The sequence below is a fragment of the Syngnathus scovelli genome, chromosome 5, assembly GCF_024217435.2.
Source record: "Syngnathus scovelli strain Florida chromosome 5, RoL_Ssco_1.2, whole genome shotgun sequence".
In the NCBI taxonomy this organism is placed as follows: Eukaryota; Metazoa; Chordata; class Actinopteri; order Syngnathiformes; family Syngnathidae; genus Syngnathus; species Syngnathus scovelli.
The window spans coordinates 9,327,448-9,349,929 of NC_090851.1; the positions used below are offsets into that span (position 1 = coordinate 9,327,448).

Sequence of the window (22,482 nt, forward strand, 5' to 3'; positions counted from 1 at the left end):
TTGTTGCTATAATTTATGGATCTTATTTATTTCAATCGAAGGTGGTTTTCCCTCAAAATGTTTTTTTTTTTGGGTCACTCATTTTGAATATAATGTAAACATCTCATCAAAGATACTCGTCAAATGCTGTGTGTAAGCGAGGCAGTGCACCTATAAAATCAGACAGTTGGCTCTTAGAGAACTGTACACAACATATAGATGATTAACCTCGAGGTTTGTTCTCTCAGTCCAGCCCAAGCTTGTTCGAGCGGAGTTTCACAGCATACTCGAGTCTTAACCCTCCCCCTTTCCCCCCTTGATGCACTTAATGGAATATCTCGAACAGAGAGACAAAGCTCAGCAAAAGAAAGGTGTTGCAACCCACCACATCAGCTGCAGTGAGCAAGTGTGTGTGTTGTCATGCGCATGGCCTTTTTATGTGTCTGTTTTGCGCTCAAATGAGAAACTATAACTGCTCCAACCATCTCTGGCCTGTCTGCTCATTCCCCCCGTCTTTCCTGTTTTGCAATTAAAGCATAAATATTCTGATCGTGTACTGGTTCAATTCACCTGACATCACCTGATCGCAAAGACGATCGTGGTTGTTCCACCCAAACACCGGCGGAGCTAGGATTTTTTTTTTTCTTTCCTTGTGGGGGCCGTGGGGTGGCCACGAATATCTCAGAGTTTTTTTTTGTGTTACAAACCCGGAAAATTCTTCTGAAAATGCTGATTAACAATCATTAAATGTTCCCTAGGGGAGGAAATGTGAAAAATACTCCAGGAAAAATGGGAAAATTCCCATAGGATCATCAGGAGCGGTGCTGCCTGGTACTTACATGTTCCCCACTCGCTGTCTTCCACTGTGAATATACTCGTGGATTACTTGAAGTAAATGTCAGGCCTTTACTTTGAATAGGTAACGGAGATACTCTCAGCTAATATTTTGCTTATCTTGGGCTACTCCAGCCAATCACACTCTGCGTGCGAGAGGCATTGGAAAAGCAACAGGCCATTCATTTATCACGGCCAGGCTCCATTGTGCCTGTGTGCGTGAGCTTGCTCACATTACAATAGCCCTAAACTATGTGTGACCCTGTCTCATTTCCTAGCATTTAACTTTTTGTTTTTTGGGAGCGTTGAAGTCGTACTCTCTGGAGCTCCAGCGCCGCAGGGTGTGGGACTTGAGCAGTTATGAAATATTTAGTTAGGGATGTCATGATTACCAGAGTCCGAGTCACTTTTAGTTTTACGCAAAAGTCGCTGTGGCATCCTCGTCGCTCTGCTCTCCAAATTCGGACATCGGTTCTAGTTCTACTTTGTACGTTAAAGCTCATTGCCAACAACCTTTACGGACTCGTCTTGTCCCTTCCCCCTAGAAATGCGTGATCACGAGAACCAAGACATTTTCGAATTCTCCGTTAACTTAGCGAAAAGAAACGGGAAACACGTACATAGTATTCATTGATTTTCATTGTAATGACCCTCGTGGTTGGATTAGATGTTCCATATGTCTGAGTTGTTGGTAAATGCTCACTATTGAGTTAGCTTAAAATAGTCTGCTTGCGGCACAATCAGCACGTGGCTCCAAGTGATGACGTCGCGAGTCTGGCACATTCCCAAACCCGGGGGATTATTTTAACCCTTTCACTTGTCTCTCTAAAAGGGTAGGAGAAAGGGTGGTTTAGTGCCATCTAGTGGTGAATTTACAACTTTGAAGTGCGTGCACACCGAGAGCACACACCGCCAACCGAGCACCAATTTCTTCAGCTGATGTGCAAGCAAAATGTCATCACAGATGACTTCTAGTATTCCCTCAAGTGACAAAGTGCATTTGTTACACATTCTGTAGTCCGGCAAGTGGTAATTGTCTCCTTCGGGTATCCGTAGCAGAAAGATGGCGGTCAGGTCAGACATGTTAGCGTCCTGCAACATGAAGCGATCACTAGATTTAGGATTACATGGGGGGAAAAAAAAGTGCATTAATGTAATAGAACATATTTTTTGCATATTACAGAAATTAAAAGTGTTTTTTTTAAATGAATGAACATTGAAAAATCAAAATATATACACTGCCACTTTAAGGTCTATTATGCATTAAGTAACGAAACTGTCTTGTTAAAGTCACAAATGTGGCGCTCAACTGCCCCACCACCCAAAAAAAAAACATATTGTGTGAAGTTGTAATGTAGTGACTGCATGCTAGCATGCTGGGTCTCAATTCTCTGAACGTGTGGCTGAGCATCAGTGTGTGACATGTGTTCATCAGATGGCTGAGTGACTTCTACCACATGGCAGTGCAAAGTACAAGCGAGCTGCGAAGAAAGTGGCGCTACACTATGCTGCGACTTTGCCAGTAGTGATGCGTAAAAGATATTTGAGATGTCTCTTTGGTATCACTACGGTTTTAATATTAAATTGTTACATTCAATTTACGCGTTTATGTGGGTTTAGATGATATTTTTTTGTCTAATTTGGTTTAGTTATTTGTGTGTTATTCTCAAGCAGGAGTTTTGATAAAATCAGGCTAAATCTTTAGTGATGAGAACTGGTTGTTTTTAGTTTTTAGTTTTAAATGTTAATTAGTTTTCAGAATGAGTTTGTTAACCCCCCTTACAGTCTTCATTTTACTTTAACTTTTATTAAGCTTATTCATTCATCTTTTGAACAGCTAATTATCACTGCTTGTTTGTTTGATTTTGTGTATTTCTTTTAAAAACAAAAAACAAACAAAAAAAAACCCCATCACAATAAGTGTTGTATTTATTCAAAAAATAAAATAAATAAAAAATTACAATCAAGGGTGGAACATTGGTAGGCACGTCCGCCTCACAGTTAGGAGGGTGCGGGTTCGATTCCACCTCCGGCCCTCCCTGTGTGGCGTTTGCATGTTCTCCCTGTGGTTTCCTCCCACATCCCAAAAACATGCTTAATAGGATGATTGAGCACTCCAAATTGCCCATAAGTATGAGTGCGAGTGTGGATGGTTGTTTCTGTGATTGGCTGTCCCAGGGTGTCTCCCCCTACAGCCTGATGACTGCTGAGACATGCTCATGACCCCCGTGGGGACAAGCAGTATGGAAAATGGATGGATTGATTTTACAATCATTTTAAAACCACAAAAAAAATAAACATTTTACAGCTATCCACGAATCAAATACAGGTACTGTATGATAGTCCACAGAATTGAAGTGCAACAAGTTTAGACAATCGATGCATGACCATTCAGTTTCATTATCTGTTCTCATCTGCTCTTTAAAAAAAACAATTGCTGCACTTGAGCATTGTTGGAATGTCAGTGCAAAATACATATTTTAATGCCTATGTAATGGATTCATTCTTTGAAGACTTAAATACAGTGTGTAGTAATTAATATATATAACCAATAGGTTTATGGTGTTGAAACTTGTGAATTTAAAACGTAGTATCAATAATACAGTGAAAGATGAAGTGAATTTGAATATTTAATCTGCAAGCTAGTTTATCATATGCGCCCCTAAATTTTCTTCCAGTACTCCTAGAATTTTAAGTTAGGGGCTACTGTTCTCCACGAAAAAAAAAAAAAAAGTTTGCTTGCAGCCGTAATCAGTGACTTGGCCTTAGTGAGCGTAATAGTGTGTTTGTCTATATCTGCGTGTGACCTCGTCTGGCTCTTTCTCCCACTGCGATGAAAATGTGAGGAAATCACAGATGAGCAAATTTGGGAAGCGGCTGGATTGTATTTGGCTGAATTTGGCAATACTGTTTTACTGATCACGAGAAGCCAAAATTGAAATCATGGTTAGATGTTAATTGCCCAGCCTTATAGTACACTTAACATCCATGTGTAACACTTGGGTTGAAACCACTCGCTTTTTGGAGATGACACTGTCCAATACAAATGTGCCAGTCCACTACTTGATCTCAGGTAGCCTCAAGTCTGAAGGCCACAGAAGTTGGCGCCGAAAAAAATATTTACTTAGTTGGTGTGGCAATTTTAAATATTTGTTTGTTTAAAGGTTTAATGATTACCTTTGAGAAAAAAACTAGTACAGGCCTGTTTCTTCATCCTTTCATACCACTTGACCTTAACAAGGATGTAGTGTGACTAAAATAGCATATTGCATCCCACTGAGAGGTACCACAAGACTCATTAATGTCAATAGATTGTGTCACGTCAAAGCCAGGTCAAGAGTATAAGACATTGACGAATTTATGTGCAAAATGATCATACGGCTTTGAAAGCGCTATATTCAAAGACCACTGAAGTAATACAATGGGGCTCCATATTTTGGGAAGCATATCTATCTTATTGCCAAACCCTTGAAAAGTGTGCATCTGCTCTGACATGAAATTGTTGATAACATTCCAAATCTTAGCCACAAGGACTTGCAGTTGTAAAGAAAGTAAAAGCTCAGTGCACCTTGGGGTCACCCATTCATTTGTTACGTGATGTCATTTGTGGCTAATGTTTTTCTTGGAAAGCTGATGGTAGAATGTAATAGGAAATATACCCCCCCCCCCCCCCCCCCCATATGGTTATTAAATGAGGTGGGAGGCGGGGGAGGCAGTTATTTTGCTGTCTAATTAAAGGCGTTCTTTAAAGTAAGGGTACCGTATTTTCCGGACTATAAGTCGCTCCGGAGTATAAGTCGCACCAGCCATAAAATGCCCCAAAAAGTGAAATAAAACATATATAAGTCGCTCCGGAGTATAAGTCGCATTTTGGGGGCAATTTATTCGACAAAATCCCACACCAAAAACAGTCATGAACGAGCAACAACAGGCTAAACGATAGCAACAACAGGCTAAACGATAGGTATGCTAACGTGACAAACACAAACAAAGAGCTAAGAACGGGCCTGACGTAACATATAGAGTGATTAAGGACAACTATTGCATGAATAACATGTTTATAAATCCATCAGTGTCACTCCAATTCATTAAATAGCAACAACAGGCTAAACAATAGGTATGCTAACGTGACAAACTCAAACAAAGAGCTGAGAACGGGCCTGACGTAACATATAGAGTGATTAAGGACAACTATTACATGAATAACATGTTTATAAAACCATCGGTGTCACTCCAATTCATTAAATAGCAACAACAGGTTAAACGATAGGTATGCTAACGTGACAAACACAAACAAAGAGCTGAGAACGGGCCTGACGTAACATATAGAGTGATTAAGGACAACTATTACATGAATAACATGTTTATAAAACCATCGGTGTCACTCCAATTCATTAAATCCATCGATCGTTCTTTGTCAACAATGGGTGCGCACGGCTGAGGGCGCTTGCGCTTCAAAATATTCCACAGGCTCATATAACGATAGATAAACTATATTTTAAATAACTATAATACAAGCCAATAATATTATCAAACCATCCGTGCACTTTAATTCCATTAAATCCATCGATCAAATTCCTCGTCCTTTGTCAACATCGCCGCGCGTGCGCCCTGACGTCAGCCTCGTCTTTATTCCACAGATCTACTATATAACTATATTGTAGCGTTAACAAAGTACAAGGATCGACGTAGGTTTGGTAAACGGCTCTTTATTAAACAAAACAAACTTCCAAGCGTGTGGCGGCGTGGACTTCCAGACAGACCGGGCGTGCGTAATGGCCATGTCCGAGCCCCGCGCACCGTTCGCGGACAGCCACTCGGCCGAGCGTCGGCCCCCGACTCAGTAGAGACCGGGCGTGCGTAAAAGCCATAATAGTTTTTCAAACCTTCTATGTCACTCCAAATCCTTAATTCCTTCAAACTCTTTGTCCTCCGTGTCACTTAGAAATGATCACCGCTAATGATGGTAGTCCTTGTGTGGGCACGTTTGTATGTAAACAACCGGCGCGCCGCGCTACTGACGTCACTTGAAATAGTAATCCATTGGTACATCACGGTTCTCCAAACTTTCTTTCTGCTGCTCGATTACTGTTTTCAGCTGCATATTTTACAACTTGAAGTTTGTAACCTGCAAAATATGAGTTTCTTTTTGGTGCCATTTTTCTTAAGCCCACCCAGTTGATGAGTCACGGCCAACGGTAAAATTTAGAGCGCCCTCATCCAGTTTCATCTGAAAATATAATTTTTTTTGGTTGTTTTATCAAATTCAAAGTCTGCTTTATCGTCGATATATTTTTTTATATACTAAGACACACAAAGAGATAGAAATTACATTTCCACTATCCCTCGGTGAGATAGTACACATATGCATACAAGCAACACAAAAAAAACCAAGAAGGCACTAACAATGAATAAATAAGAGTATTGAATAAATGATAAATAAACAAATAATAATAAATAATAATAATAAATATAAGAGGAGCAAAAATGGAGCAAGTGTACATACAGCAGACAGTGGACTTGGATATGGTGCTTTAAAGTGTTAATTGCTTTATTTGATGTTTTCTCTATTTTTTATGTTTTGAATATGTTCAAGATAAAGAAATAAAAGCATGTGAAGTGATCAACTATACTAAAAATAACATGGGAAGTGGTCAACTATACTTGTAAGTGATGTCTTAATGATCAAGTAAAAATTTGTGAAAAAAAAAACATATATAAGTCGCTCCTGAGTATAAGTCGCCCCCCCACCCAAACTATGAAAAAAACCGCGACTTATAGTCCGGAAATTACGGTAGTTAAGCTGCTATGTGGCTTCTTGAACTTGAGTCATGTGACTTTGCACATGCTCAGACCTGTCGCTGTGATCCTACGTGATGATCTCAGAGTTGACGGATGCCAACTGGCCTGATGTTGGTGTTTATGGAGCGGCCCATTATGTCGGAAAGGAGAACCAAAGTTAAACAAATACGCGCTCCATCCGTTCGACATTAAGAGCCTGCACACATGGCTTTGACGTCAGAGTGACATTAAACAGGGTGGGGTTGCCCAACTCGCTCTGATAGGCACACGTGCGGACGCACATGCTATTCGCCCCTTACGTGCCTTCCCCCCACCTTCTTCCTCTGTTCTTTTCCACCTGACTTCAAAATTACATGGCAGCTTCTCATTTCCTTCCCTTATTGCAAATCCATAACAAAACACTTAGCACAATAAAAAGAGTTTGAGCTCTGATCTTTTTGATATAAATGTGATGTCTTGCTCACCGGTTATTGTTTTTGGCTCAAATGTGTCCAAGGATTTTCTTTTGTCCTCACGAGCTTTGCTTTCCCATCAACACGTTCCTGGTCAACATTCCCGTTGATAGTTGGTCTGGTTGTGGGTTAGATACTATGTGGATTTGCTTGCACGCCAAATTTGGAATATGTTTGTGTGTGCAAATATATTTCAGTATTTAACCATGTCAGTGTCGCTGCCACATCCCATTTCCAGGTTTGGTGGTTTCCCCAGTTTTGCAAGCTCCCCATGACCTGGAAGGAAAATCCCATTTCTTAGACTACTGCATGCAGATTTTTTTCTTTTTTTCCACTAGCAAACATGTGAGCAGTTTTCTTGAAAAGCCTATCACTTTTGCACTGGTGCGCCAAACTTAAATTATCAGCTGCACCAGTACAAGAGTTAGTTCCACCCATATTTTTAACTGCAGCTTGTCAAGCTATGTCAGCTTGACAGTTTTATAGGTTCACTCGTACCTTATCGCCATTGAATAATTTCATTCCATTGATTAATTGAATAATCGGACATTTGATTTTGCTTTTAAGTGTTACAAAATAATTTTTTTCCTGATTGTTTGTTTTGGTCACATTTTTGTGTTTTAATGACAAAACTTCATTTAAATTTTAAGGGGACACTTTGCGCTCCCACCCGCACAATGAAAAAAGATCCCATGCATATTTGTAATTATTTGTGTGACGTTTTGGCAAGGCGCGTAAAGGTAAAGAATTTTTAGCTCACTTTACCTATTGTGTTTATTATGCCGCAATGGAATTTGCCGACTTTAGGAAGAGAGCCTTGTCTCATGCAAGTGAGCCCAAGCTTACGGCAGCACAATGGAGTCATAAGTAACACATCAGGCTTACAATCAAGAGGTCCTGGCTTTTAGTCTCAGCTTAGGCCTTCTGTGTGGGATTTGAATATACTCCCCATGCATGTGTGGCTTTTCTTTTTCACCACATGCTCTACTTCTGGCATGGAGGCAACTTGTGATATGAACCACTAGAACCTGGGCCTCTGTTCACACCACGGTAGCAAACATGCTCACGTATATATGTGAGGAAAGGCCAGTGATGTGGTGGTGCTACTTTGTCATTGATTGTCTATGTTTCTGACTCTCAGGTGGAGGAGGGAAGAGGAACGGTCGCAGCAAGAAATGGAAGGAGATGCTCAAACTACCCCACATCAGCCAGTGTGAGGAGCTGCGTCGCATTATCGGTAAGAAATTGCTTTGTGTGTGAGACAGAATGATAATGTGCCATGCTGTGTCAAAGGGTTGGGTCGGACTGCAGAAGGAAGCTCAGATCGGACTTCCTTCCTCTTTGGCGTCACCACCCACCACCGACAGGCGGGGCACAGGAAACTATTTGTGTATGAGTGTGTCTGACTCAAGGAATTGTCGGCTCAGCCGTTTCTTCATTTGACTTTTTTATATATATATATTTCAGTGCATCCGCAATTAAATAAAATTGGTTTCAACGTCTTGTCCACAAGGAGACAGTATTTGGGAAACCTGAAACTGATCATTTTGGAAACCTGGTCTCATAGTTGCTATACCTCTAAACGCTATGTTTCCGTGTGAATAACACTTATGCATCTCTTCTGAGTTCACAGTGACTCACTTCGGTTATCGGAGTTCTCGTTTTGAAGCCGACATCCCACATTTCCGGCATTTATCACAATTTCTAAATTGTTGCGAGTACATTTTTTGGTTGCATGGACTTCGGTAAATTCCCGGGGCAGCATTACAGCACCGCTTCAGGCCTGGCATATAAACGACAGTGTTTCACATGGACATCTATTTTTTTAAACTATTTAGTGTTTTCAACAAATAAGAAAAAAATGGCTCAGTTTCCATGTGAATGGAACTGAAAGAGACCCCACCTAAAGTACATACGTGTGTGTGTATCAGTAGATCACAGCTTCCTATGCAGTTACACCTCCAACCACACTTGCCTCCCCCACATTCGCACCCCTCCCTACTTTGTATCCGCCACCCCCACTTGTCTCTACCTCCTTTGGTCTTCCACTTAAGAGCCGAAGGAGAATCATGACAAGAAAACGATAATTAAAAAAAAAAAAAAAGCCTATTTTACCATAGGTCAGAAAAGCACTGTCAACAACGCCAAGAAATTAGTAAAACAAACGGCAAGAGGAAGAAGACAAGTTAAAGATGCGGATGTGGTTATAACACAAACTGCAATAAAACAGAACATTAAAAGTATCGCCCATGAAGAGCAAATATATAGTATATGCCTCTTCAAGTGTGAAGAAAAAATAATTGCTTTCTGTGTGTGCGTGTCTGCACTCAGCAGCTGTTAAGGGTTTCCTACGTCACTGTTACATAGAGGCTATTGCGTAATTTCCCTATCACACACAGCGCAGGATCAAAATAACCCCCTTTGCGTACTTAAACACACCGATGTAGACAGCACGCACGCATCATGCACGCACACACACACATGCCGTTCCTCGTGTTTTCACTGGGGATGGAGAGATACAGTTTAGACACTGATAACAGTGTCTTTGTTGTGTCTTGATAGTGTCAGGCATTTGGCCTTAGCCTTGAGAAGTAGGTCACTTCTAGGAATCCTAGATTGCATTATGTGGGCTGGAGCCATTGTCGGCTACCCATTTACAGCCCTCATGCTCCTTTCATCTTCTTAAGCTTTTTTGAAGGGGTTTTGCTTAGTTATAGGGGAAGTCGACCCATTTAAAAAAAAAAAAAAAGTCGTATGTGCCCCACGAGTCTAAATTCAACACTTTGAATGATATTGCATTTGTTGACTATGATTTAATCAGAAAAATTCAACCATTTTCATCTGTTTCAGGGAACGGCCATTTTGCCTTTTGCTGTCGACTGAAAATGACATCACACTCGCTCTAGTCTCGGGTCATAACCAATCTCGTTTCACCGGTTATATTAAGCTGAGCAGGTGCATGTTTCATTCATATCTCACAATCCAAACATAATATGTACATCAGGGTGATTTAAAATTCATTGCAAATTCACATCACATTCTAGTTATTTAGCATAGTTGCATCATGGAGAAAACCTGCTCATTGGCAGGTTTGGCGTTCATCTCTAGAGGGTCTACAGTTTAGCTTATACTTAAAAAAAAAAAAAGAATTGGAGACACTTCCATGTGTTTTTTCCGGCTGATTTTCTGCACTAAAAGATCATTTAGCAAACCATCAGCAGCAGCCTTTGTCTTGCACATTTAACATCACATAAACATGCTCTCAGTTAGGGTCATGTGGTGTGCGAGCCCTCATCCCGTCCCGCATGCTGCCGGTCTAATGGCGAGTCCGGCTTTTGTTAGATTGACAACCGGTGGACGCTTTCTTGCCGATGTGTAGCTGTGTCCTTTAACTCTTAGCTTGGCAGAGAGTGTTCGCGGTAGCTGGCTGATTATTTCTACTCGAGGAAGCCAAGTCCAAACTGTGGAAAACGAGCCAGCTCTTTTAGCTGCATTTTGCCTCTCATGGACACAACAGGTCATCCACCCTGTGGATGTGACGCACAGACATGTCATCATACACAAACACACATCTCCATGTAGAAATCACATAAGTAGGCCTAGGAGATTCATGCATTTAACAGTATTTCAAATTCATTAGATGGAACAATTTTTCAGCTAATACAACAGAATGTGAATTTTCAATGTTATGTTTGTAAAATAAATTGCTGATAGATTTTTTTTCATTATATAGGACAATCGGTGTAGAAAACAGATGAGTGAATGAATTCATATAAAAATCAGAATATGTAAATGATTGAAAATGCATCACATTTTAACACAAGATCACATTTTGACATTCAACTGTGAAACTTGCTACCACCATATTGTTGACTCGACCTGGTTAAATACATTTTTAATGAAAATGTAGAAAAAAATCGTGGATCAATTCTAACAGGAGAGTTGCCATGCTTCTCGGTTTATGTGACTGCAGCTCTGTCTCTGTGGAGGTTTACACGAGCAGCAGCTCGACTTGTTTCAGTAAATGGAGTCTACTTTCATCATTTAAATCACTTGGCTCTTAATTACCTCTAAGATTTGTCTTAAAGGCCCAGTCTGTTAAACCAGTGAAACAGTACAGGTCCCTGGTCTCCATCCAAATATATATAGTGTGTGTGCGTGGGCATGCTATCTTGTTCCACACACTCGTGCACCCCGCAGCATTTTAATGGATCTGAACAGGTATTGTTGCATGGCAGCAGTGAGCAATGGCAATTGCACTCAAACATATTCATTTGCATATAGAAAAAGCCCACAAGTTATACAATTTGAAATTCAACACCCTTTTTTTCGATTGAGGCTCCAACATGACTAACTTGAAATGACGACCGAATAGGGGGGGAAAAAAGTATCCGGCAAATGTTGCTGTGAAGTCATAGGAATTTTCTCCCTGCTAAATATGGTGCAAGTATTTTGTCATGTTATTGTTAACCTTGTCCATAAACTTAATTGCCCTACTCCATTTATTCCCACCTTAGCAGATGAATGCTGTAAACTTTTCTTATTGTACAGGCTCTCTAAATTTGTCTTTATGAGCATTGCATTTGACAGCTATTTCCAGCGGACAGGGAAACGCCAAAGATGTTTGGGGATCAATGATGTAAGGCAATACCCAGGGGAAAGCACAATGAACTTCACTATAGGAGATTTGCTCAGCGACTGCTTGCTCTTGACATGTAAAACACATCACCCAATACAAAGAGAGGCAATAAAACTACAATCTTTACAATCTTCTACATGTTCACCAGGGTTACCTTACGATCATGTGACCGAGTCGGCGTATTAAGCGTCGGGCTGCAGAGCACAGGGAATGCTGGGTAATAAACTGTGCAGCTGGGAGAACTGTCACAAAGATTTGATTTACTTTTACGGGTTATTCTCTAGGTTTCAGACATTTTCATCCTTTGGAATGGCCTTATTTTGTCTTTATATATTTATGAATCGTGTGTTTTTTCAGCTTGTGAAATGAAAGGTCCTGTCTTTTGTCTCATTTGTGGGTGTACAGCTCAGATGGACGTACATTGGTCACAAATCATGGGCCCCGCCCCGCTGCACAGATTGCATACATGTGAACACCATGTGACTTTTCTATGTAATAACCTGCCTGTGCTTTCTTTTGTATGGACTGTGGACTATTTTGAATCTATTTCCCTCAGCCAGACCAACACTTTTTTTTTTTTATTGATTGAATGGTAAATCATTTTAGAGTTATTTAGATTATTTCCCGATTGATTCTTTTATCATAAGGTGTTTTTTTTTTAATGCCTGAAAATAATGCTGAGCACAAGGAGAGTGAAAGCTTAACCATCGTACAGCTGTATACAAATATATTACCTGCAAATTCTATTTAATACTTGTCCCCGTGCAACAAAAGCATGACATTGATTTTTGTTCTTTGTCTTGATTTGACATCTGAATGTGTGTACTGTTACCAAACCAAATGATCAATCCTCGTTGTTGTCTCTTCCTCTCAGAAAGGGACTATACGAGTCTATGTGAGAAGCAGCCCATTGGTCGGCTTCTATTTCGTCAGTACTGTGATACCAGGCCAGAGCTGAAACGCTGCATCGAATTCATGGATGCTGTGGTAAGATTTCGAACAACTCACTTTTGCTCTCACCTTTTCACATCATCTTTTTTTTTTATTTAATAAATCTTTCACTGTTTTCTTATTGGCTTCACTGTATTCTCTGTGGGATAAGGAGTGATCAAAGTGATCTCGGCAATAACACTTGGTGTTGGTTGGGGGTGGACGGGTCAACGAAGGAGGTAATTAGTGACAGAGTCAGGCTGTCAGAGAGCAGACCCCTCCTCTTCCTCCATGCAGTCATCCGTGAGTTCAAGCCCACGTCAGTCCGTGGAGCAGGCGAACACAGGCCCAAGACTGTGTCTTGGCCTCCGGAGTTATGCGGCAAAGGAAAACAGGAGCAAATCATGCTTATTTAGAAAGAACACACATTAGTCATATCCTTTTTTTTTTTTTTTTACATTTGGCACACATTCATACCTGCATCCTGTGAAGCAATTTTTCATGATTAACACGAATAAGAACTTCAAATGTCATTTGCATGATGCGGAGCCTGGTGCTGTTTAGCTGAGCTTGTTTTTAAACAAAACATACAAATTCAAGCGGTCTACAGTGGCCTCTCGAATAGAACCAGCGGCGGGCCGTTCATTTGGTACTAAGTGGGAATTTACTTGACATAAGGCGCCTCTTAAATCCACCACTATCAATTTTGGAAGCAAAACACATTTTAATAGTGCCCAATTGTGCCACATTTAGCGCAGTTCAGAAGAGGGCTGTCACAAATTAATCTTTTTAGAATCGATTATCCTATCGATTATCCCACCGATTACACGAGTCGCATGCTTCAGTGCAGAATTGGTGCAGCAAGTCGTGGTTCTAACTACTTCTAAGACTTCAATCATCTTTAAGTTCCCATCGCAAGCCTCTGATTTAAGCAGTATTAATTCTCATTAATAATTTGTTGTACATTGTATGTTAAGCTTGTGCTGCTCGTACGATGTCAACACTAGTGACATAGATGACGCAGGAGTCACCATTACTCATATACACCCCGTGGCGGAAAAAGTATTAAAAGCTGTGCCAGTTGACCTCCAGTTGTAAAACCACAGTGGCCTCTCCCGCTGATATGTGAGGGGCCCCCTCAGTGTGACTTTTCTTTCATTTCCTGACCCGCTCGGCCTCCCTCTTTCCCCTTTGTCTCTCTCCTCTCCGTCTTCCGGGCTCAAATGTATTCCTTTGCCCTGTGCGTAGCGGTATTCAAGATTACCGGGGATTCTTGTAACGTGTGCTCATGCTTGTGTTCCCCTGACAGGCCATGTATCAGCTAGCTCCCGATGAAAAGCGGAGAGACTGCGGATTGAATGTTTTAGACACTTACTTCAATAATGGGGTAAGACGTGTTCTTACTCAATGCAGCCATGTTGTATGGGTGACGGGTTGCAGGTATACCGGGCGGGCCCCTGTGTCACAGTACATTTTCTTTCTGTTGCCGCTTCAAGTCGGCAGCCCATTTGCCAGGCATACCCCAAGATGTGGTGGCGGGGTGCCGGGAGAGACTTGAACAGAGTCCTTGTAAGGAGCTCTTCAATGACTGCACCAAGTAAGTCTATTGCACGACTTTTTAAAAGCTATGTAACATGGGAGACCCACGGAGCTCCTCTCTTAGAATGGATCTGCTCTTGTAATGAAAGGAATGTTTGTCAGAGGCTTTCTTTACGACGAGACTGGGCCGTCGCAGCTTAGTGGCACCAGCAGAAGCGCTCTCCTTCACCGTTGGTGTTTGCACACTGTGTTGTGTTCATCCTGCCACTAGTGACGATGAGGCAGCTGGCACCTGCTGTGCCGTTTTACACACATACATCCACCAAGACTTGCAGACGGAAAGTGATTGAAAAGGGGGGAAAAAGTTCATTGGGCAGAGAGATCATCCGGAAGGCTGGCATGAAAACAACTGCAGCCTCAGTGTTCACACTCACACACGCACACACACACTTTTGCAGGTGTTTTCAGCTGCTAGCGTCGCCAGCCAGGAGAAGCAAACAAACGAAGGATTATAAGAATTTGCTTCTCATCACATGGCCTGATTTGGAATTTGCCACACTTATTTCACTTGCTAAAATTTCCTCCCATTTGCATCCTTCAACGACACCGGTATTTTTACATTTGTTCGGTTTACTTTTCTTTTTACTGGTAAATTGTATTTTAACACGTCTATTTTCATTTTGGATCTTTTAATCTTCCATAATATGTTTTTAATCCAAAATCTTTAAATCAATGAATTACTGTGTAGAGAGTTACACACCTTACTCTGCTATTCCCATCCACACTTGTTGCCATTCCACTGTATTGCCAAAATAACCCAAATATTTAGCTCTAACAAGTCGTAGCTTTATGTTGGAAGGAATGTGTCTCATTAATCTTCAATAATTTCAGCCAAATCCAATACAACTTTGTTTAAACTAGCCATAAAGCATCCCACAATTCTTCGAAGTCCTGTTGAATACATAAATAATGTCATTTGTCTATAAACCTGTAGAATATACAATACATCTTTATTTATATAGTAATGTTCGCATCTCTATAAAATCTGAAATAATTAACTCCACATGAACTTAAAACAGTGTGAAATAAACACACACCTCAAAAATGTTATTGGAACCAAAAATCTGTTTAATATTTCAGGGATCCACACATTACTGCCAGAAAGTTTGCACATATTGTTAACATGGCAAGCGTCTACATATACATTGTCAGTGTGGCCAACTGTTTCAGAAAGGAGGGAAAACTAAAAAGCAATATATGGACAAGTTTCAACAAGCAAATCTTTTCTCATCTCGTCTTACCTGGACAAATAAAGGTTAAATAAATTAGAAGTGGGCGGCAAAGTGGAGAACATACAGCAACACGTGTTTGTTAGTATTATTGAAAGTGCTACCATTTCTATTTGTGGAACTTTGACTTCAATTTGTATTTCTTTCCAAATGTATCTTTTTTTTCCTGACGAAAAGCCCAAAGGAAAGCCTGGTGCTGCACGTGGAAACCTGACATTCACAGCCGGTTGCAAAGCAGAAAGTATTGGTTTACTCACGGGTTTCCCTGCTTTTTGTCAGCCCAAGTTCAAACGGATATGCTTGCCCATATCGTCCATATTAACATGTCTGCTTTTTTTTTTTTTTTTTTGCCTCTTTTCTTTTCCTCTCGCTTGGCCTTCCGCAAACAATAGCCATATTGTAGCTATGTTTATTTCTGCTCCCAGCGGTGTCTGTCTGAGGTCGGGCGCTCAGCCAGCCCTCGTTTGACTCCTCCCTCACTAAGTGTCTGTGGACTATTTTAACCCCTTGACAAAGTCTTGTCTTATTGACCTAATAAATGAGCTTGGATAACATAACTTGATTGTCAAAGGAGAAAGTTACCACCAGAACCTGCTTTCCCCAAATCATGCTGTTTGTGCAACAAATACGATTTTATATACTATGTTTTGGGGTTACAGAGCAGATCACATGGTAAGACCAATGTCAATACCTGCTTGAGACAAAAGCGTTTAAATCTTATGTGATGCCATAACTGCTTTTACACTTTTGTGGAAACTCTACTTTTGTCTTAAGCCAACATCAGCCACAGATTTCTCATCAACTTTAGTTATGAAATGCTTTCAAAATGTGCAGGGGAAGGTCACCTTGGCATATGAGAGCACGTTTTTTTAAACGAGTAAGAAAACAGCAGGCATCTAAGTCAAAAGTGCTGTTTTAGTTCTCTATAACGATAATAAATTATGTTAAAATCTGTATGGGGGCCACCATGCAAGCACAACATTTTTGGAATGGGAAACTTTAGGGGTCGCTTGACCCTGTTGGTATTTTAATCACCGTGTAGTCAAAGCAGTTGAAGACATCGCACACATTCCAGGTGCTCAGGGTCAAGTCTAGTTTTGGTGACAGTTGACAACTTCAAGAAAGTTCTGTGTTGTCCATTAATATGGAGTATAGTGATTCACAGTTTTTTTAAATGTATTTTCATTTTTCTCAAAAGATTGTTACTATCACACATATCTATGTAAAAAAAAAAAGTGTTTGTTCCTATTTTTTTTAAAATAAAAACATTGTTGTCTCCACAGAATAGTTCGTGATTATCTAAGTGGCACACCATTTTCCTCCTACCAGGAGTCCATGTACTTCTCTCGCTTCCTGCAGTGGAAATGGTTGGAGAGGTGAGAAGTTACGATTTATTGTTTGGTATCCACTTTGCTTAGATACTGTCGGATGTTGCATTGTTTTGTAAGATGGTGGTTAGCTTGCTAGCTAGCAACATAGTAATTCACTCACTAATCACAAAACATCTTAATTAAACACTGGCCAATCATTTTTCTAGGGATGGAATCCTTTTAAACAATTAGAAGGAACAGCAAATGTCTGTGTCAATCGTTACTTCATTCAAAACGATGGTATGCAAATGAAGACGACTCTATTCATCAGCATGGGTGGTCTCAAAACCACCCAAAATGAGTGCACCCAAATCTTGTTTTGGTGCGACCAACTGAGAAATATACTATAAACAATTTAAAGAACTTGGATCACCAACTAATGGCAAATGGCAGCTGCTTGCACCCAAACACTAGCGCGGTGCTTCTCGTTACTGATTCTGCGTGAATGCTTAATAATGAATGATAATTTGCATAATATTGGGGAACTGAAGCGGTGTGAATAAATAATAATAAATTAGAGCAATGTTCCGGCTTCATGTGGCAGTTTAACTTAGTTCTTCCTGTCTTTCAATTCTAGGCAACCAGTAACCAAAAATACCTTCAGGCATTACAGAGTACTAGGAAAAGGTGGATTTGGCGAGGTGAGTGTCTTCAAGATAACACACAATGGTACTTCTTGAAATTTTATTCATTTTAAGTAACCTCACGACACCTTTTGATTATTGTAAAACGATGTGGCTTGATTTTTAACTCCCTCGCTGACACCAAATGATGTTTGCTCATGTGTCCGCACTACTTGTTTTTCCAGGTTTGTGCCTGCCAAGTGCGCGCCACCGGTAAGATGTACGCCTGTAAAAAGCTGGAAAAGAAACGAGTGAAGAAAAGAAAAGGTGAAGCAATGGCTCTAAACGAAAAACGAATTTTAGAAAAAGTTAACAGTAGTTTTGTAGTAAGTACTACCTTTTTCTTATTCAACCTTTCAAACCAATTGTTTCTTGTGTGTGTGAATGTGTGTTTGTGTTTGTGTGTGCGCGCGCGCGTGTGTGTGTGTGTGTGCGTGCATGCGTGTGTGACAAACTGACCATCATTTGTGGCTGCAAATGGAACAAATAGCATGTTTGCAAAATTGATCAATTGGCTATCAAATGCTCTTTTGCGTCAAGACATCCACACTTTTTTGTGATATCTTCAGCTTAATCATGGCAACAAAAAAAAAAAAATGTTATGCTACTGGTGAGCATTTTGCAAACATTGCAACAACTTTGATTTCATTTGAAGCACTTTGCTTTAATCATGCTTATGAAATGGTTATTTCATGTGACGTCTTGATTTTTGGTGGGGATGACACTGCTAGTGATTTCAGTTGAAATGCAAAGCAGTCAAATACCTTTTGAAAAGTCTTCGAATAATATCTATAACATGCTGACATATGTAGATGCTACTTCACATGGTCTGCAGAACCACAACAGCGCTGCAGGTTTACATTATTAAGAAATAAGTTGTGTGCCTTGAGTCAGTGATGGAATTTTGTGGCACACAACAAACTGCATGCAGCATGTGGAAGAAAGGACTCCAGTGTCCCCTTTGAGTAAGTGCCACAGAACCTCCACCACCCTTTTCTGAAAATCATTAACATGCCACTATACCATCATGCTTAATGCTCTTAATGGTGCGGTTGCTCTTGGCTGATTTTCCTACGGAGGAATTCTCTAAACTGATCCATAATCATGAGCGAGTGGTGATTTTTGGCTGCCACATGAAAAAGCAAGTCTCAACATTCTTTTTGAGAGTCACCAAGCTTTGCGTTTCTTGTGTGCTGGGCCAAAGCGTCAACGGCCGGGAATGTGAAGCTGGCAGTCCTTAACATAAGAAAACATCTGGAAACTTAAAGTAATGCTTTTGGTTCACAAATTAAGTCGTTGATATGTAGGCATAACTTTAATTTGTTCATGTCAGGTGCCCTATAAAAAAAATTCATTTTACAGTAAGCCATTCTTTTACCTGTAATGCAATGTGCAGGATATTTTTGAATTTTGTTTTCCCTCTTTCTCTGCTCTTTACTGTTAAAATGTATAGTAGGTCAACATCTCAGATGCACAGGCAGGCAGGAGAAGAACTTCAACTTGTCAGTGTTATTCTTGTTAGAATGATTGTTCCGCAGACAAGATGATTACACCAAGTGTGTCTTTATTTGTCTTGGAACGTAGGCTTCCAACTGGGATTAAAAAAAAAAGAAAAAAGTTAATTCCCGTTTTCCGTCTAATTTCATGAGAATGTGGGTCCATGAAACACAGTGTGACTGTTTGCATTTCACATTCATGACTATGGCAGAACCTCTCCATGTTCTCCATTTGAAGCTCATAGTTGTTTGAGTTGTTGTATTGTGATGATGGGTGAGCTATGTTGAGTGTCTTGCTTGAGTGAGTCACGGTATTCACTCGCACACGCAAGGAGAATGGAGTGGGCTTGTTGCCGAAGCTTACACGTCAACTTTGTGTCACCTGGGATTGACATGGTTCTCTGCGCGTGCTTTTGCGTGCACGCCTGTGTGTCCACGCACCTATGTGTGTGTGTGTGTGTGTTGATTCTCTGCGCTGCAGGCAGAACTGATGACTCGTCATGTACCTCTCTATCTACAAGAGCTGCTCTGTTGCCTAGCAACACTGACCAAACAGCAGTAGCGAGAAGAGTCAAGTGCTCTCTGAAACCCCTCATCGCTCGCTCCTGTTCTTTGTCTTTTTGATCACTGCTCTCTATTAGTCAATAGATATGGTTGCCTTATGTTTTCACATTTTAACTCATGTTGCCACATGTTGTAGTGCGCATGTGTGTATTACGGAAATTTGTTAGCTTTGGCTCCAATGGCCAGGAGCGGAGAAAAGAGCCACTCACTTTATTGACTCAGTCGCCACATTGATCAGGTTCTAAAACAAAGACAAGACTATTGAAATACAACCCGGTCATTCATATGTACCAGAGCTGCTGATTTCAAAGTACTCTTATGTTAAAATATTCAATAGAGTTCTTGGAAATTTTTGATTGGGTGCTAAAAGGACACAATGTGTTTTGCGCTGCCAAGAAAAACTGAAGAGGACAGTTGCTCAATACTGGTAGTGGCTTGTTTATCCTGCTTTCCCCCCCTTTTTTTTTTGTTTGTTGGGTGGGGGTTGGGGTGCACATGATATCACACACAGGAATTTTCCCACACCCTCTTGTGGACCGTTACTGTCTACGTAGTCTAAAGCATATGGGATTCCTCCCGGTGGCAGTAACATCCTGCTTGTACAGCACTGATACACTCACACACACGCACAGACAATACGCTGCATGTCGTTGACCCTCAAGGGAGAGAAGGGAAGGTTGGTGGGAATAATGAGGGAAAATAGAGCTCTAGAAAATGGAAAGATATTAGCCTGGGGAGGGAAAGAGAAGTCTCATGTCTGAGTTTGGAACTAATGATGAAATGAGAAGTCTAAAGTTAAAATAATTTCCAAAGCTGCTATGTCTAAAAGAAAAGATTATTTGATAAATAGCTCAATCTATTTTAAAGTGGAACAATTAGTTTTGTTTTGATGTGGGCTTGTCTTTTCAATCCAATCCAAACCAAACCGGTTTTTGTTTCAAATTTATTTATTTATTTTCTATTTTATTTATTTTTTCCCACCCCTTAATTCCATCAATCATATTGGGATGAACTTGAACCGTTCCAGACTATTCACTGGGCCCTTTTGTCCAAGATTGGTCACATCAAACAGCTTTCCTTGCCTTCTTCTGGATAAATAGACAAAAAAGACAAAAAATAGTGGTGGCTATTTGTCTTTACTAATGTTTATTTAAAGTGTATCTAGCAGAATCAATTACGAACCCTATAAAATGGTTCTTGTGGGAATTTTTAGTAGGTCACAAGACATACATTCTTAATTTGAGAAAAACATCTCTTGAAATGTCTACTTTACCTAATGTGAATCATATTTGAACTTGATGTCATGTGGATGGTATGTAACCATTGTGCCCCTGATCTCTTACTTACCACTTATCTTCCTTCTATCTCTTCCACCCTCATTTGTCCCATATACAACTCCTTTCTTCTGGCCCCTTCCCTGACCCCTCTTACCGCCTCTATGGCAATTTGCCCCCTTTCTAGGTTAGTTTAGCATATGCCTATGAGACCAAGGATGCCCTGTGCCTGGTGTTGACCATAATGAATGGTGGTGACTTGAAATTCCACATCTACAACATGGGCAACTCTGGCTTTGATGAGCAGAGGGCCATCTTTTACGCTGCTGAGATCTGCTGTGGCCTTGAGGACCTGCACCGTGAGAGAATAGTCTACAGGTTAGCAAAAATGGGATTCAAATAAGGAAATACTGTCTCTCTTTAGCTTTTGCGCGGATTCTCCCATCTTGACGAATGACATACTTCCACAGAATGAATGTGGAAACCCCAAAGAGGCGTGATTCAATTTATGGAAAGTGGAGCTTTGCAGGGACTTCTAGATGTCATTGAAATCCATTCAAAAACATACAACACACTTTAAATTTTAGAATGCCTTATCTAACGAATAGTCGCCAGCCAGTCGGGGCATGCACTTTTGAGGGAGGCCTTTTGTTTTTGTTCCGACACTCTCAATCAGCTGTCTCCAACCTTTTTTGCATTACATACCAACTGTTTAACCAGCATAATGTTTATCCAAAAGGGATAAGTTCATGAGTCAATGTTTGCGTGCTTACATATTTCAACAAATGTACAACTGTACCAAAAAAGCATTTTCAAGAGACATGTACACATACTACATGACAAGAACTCGCTCCTGTAAATAACAGTCATAAATACAAATGGGTAGATGTGACACGCCCCGTTTGAGCTGCGTGCCTATGGCGATCCTAAAATAATCTCCATGCTTTCCATTACCTTTGATGGGAAATGTTGTCCCTGCCAACATGGCTGCCGTATTGGCGCGTCTGTTAGCCTGCAATTGTCTGTAGTGTATATTTGTGACAACAGCGGCTCAACCTGGAAATACGTATACAACAGCAGCTAATTCAGGAATTAACTAACTCCGCCAACTATCGTAAAAAGGAGCATTTTGGGTGCACTGGCCACCATTTTGTTGTCGGTTAAATGTTGAATCCGTTATTTTTTTTAAATCAAACTTCCATTGTATATACATTTTGTTATGTTTATCTTCTTTTACGTTGTATTTTATTGTGCTGTATTGTATTACATAACACTATATGATAATTGTGACTACAACATGACTTAATTTCTTTATTCTCGTCTTTTTTTTCCAGGGATTTAAAACCTGAAAACATCCTTTTGGATGATCGTGGTATGTCTTTGTTTCTTCTTTCACATCAGATCTGTCTGTTTATTGGAATGCTGTTTTGCAAGAGAGGCTAATTTGCATACCATCGTTGTTTAGAATGAGCCAGCAAGAGGGACCGAGTAAATCAACAGTCACCGAGTTCAGTCTGTTTTGTGCAAACACTGCAGCATACGTATTGTGTCCGATCTTAAGAAGATATTTATTAATGGTTTCCTCTCTTTGTGCTTCCTTTATAAAATCTGTGTTCAACCATAGGGATTATGATTTTATACACTTATTATTATAGTTCTGTGAAATCTTCAACTGCTGAGATATACCGTAA

At 40.4% G+C, this 22,482-nt stretch overlaps 1 protein-coding gene across 2 annotated transcripts in view; it reads left to right on the forward strand.

Annotated features, from left to right (window-relative positions):
- Positions 1–22,482, forward strand: part of grk4 (G protein-coupled receptor kinase 4) — a 35,379-nt gene that overhangs the window by 6,467 nt on the left and 6,430 nt on the right. For both annotated transcript variants that reach the window (XM_049721839.2, XM_049721838.2), the window contains exons 2-10: positions 8,209–8,304; positions 12,581–12,693; positions 13,946–14,023; positions 14,133–14,233; positions 16,748–16,840; positions 17,412–17,475; positions 17,643–17,783; positions 20,979–21,169; positions 22,126–22,163. In XM_049721839.2, the coding sequence (XP_049577796.1) occupies positions 8,209–8,304; positions 12,581–12,693; positions 13,946–14,023; positions 14,133–14,233; positions 16,748–16,840; positions 17,412–17,475; positions 17,643–17,783; positions 20,979–21,169; positions 22,126–22,163 (915 nt within the window). The remainder of the gene's footprint in view (positions 1–8,208; positions 8,305–12,580; positions 12,694–13,945; positions 14,024–14,132; positions 14,234–16,747; positions 16,841–17,411; positions 17,476–17,642; positions 17,784–20,978; positions 21,170–22,125; positions 22,164–22,482) is intronic.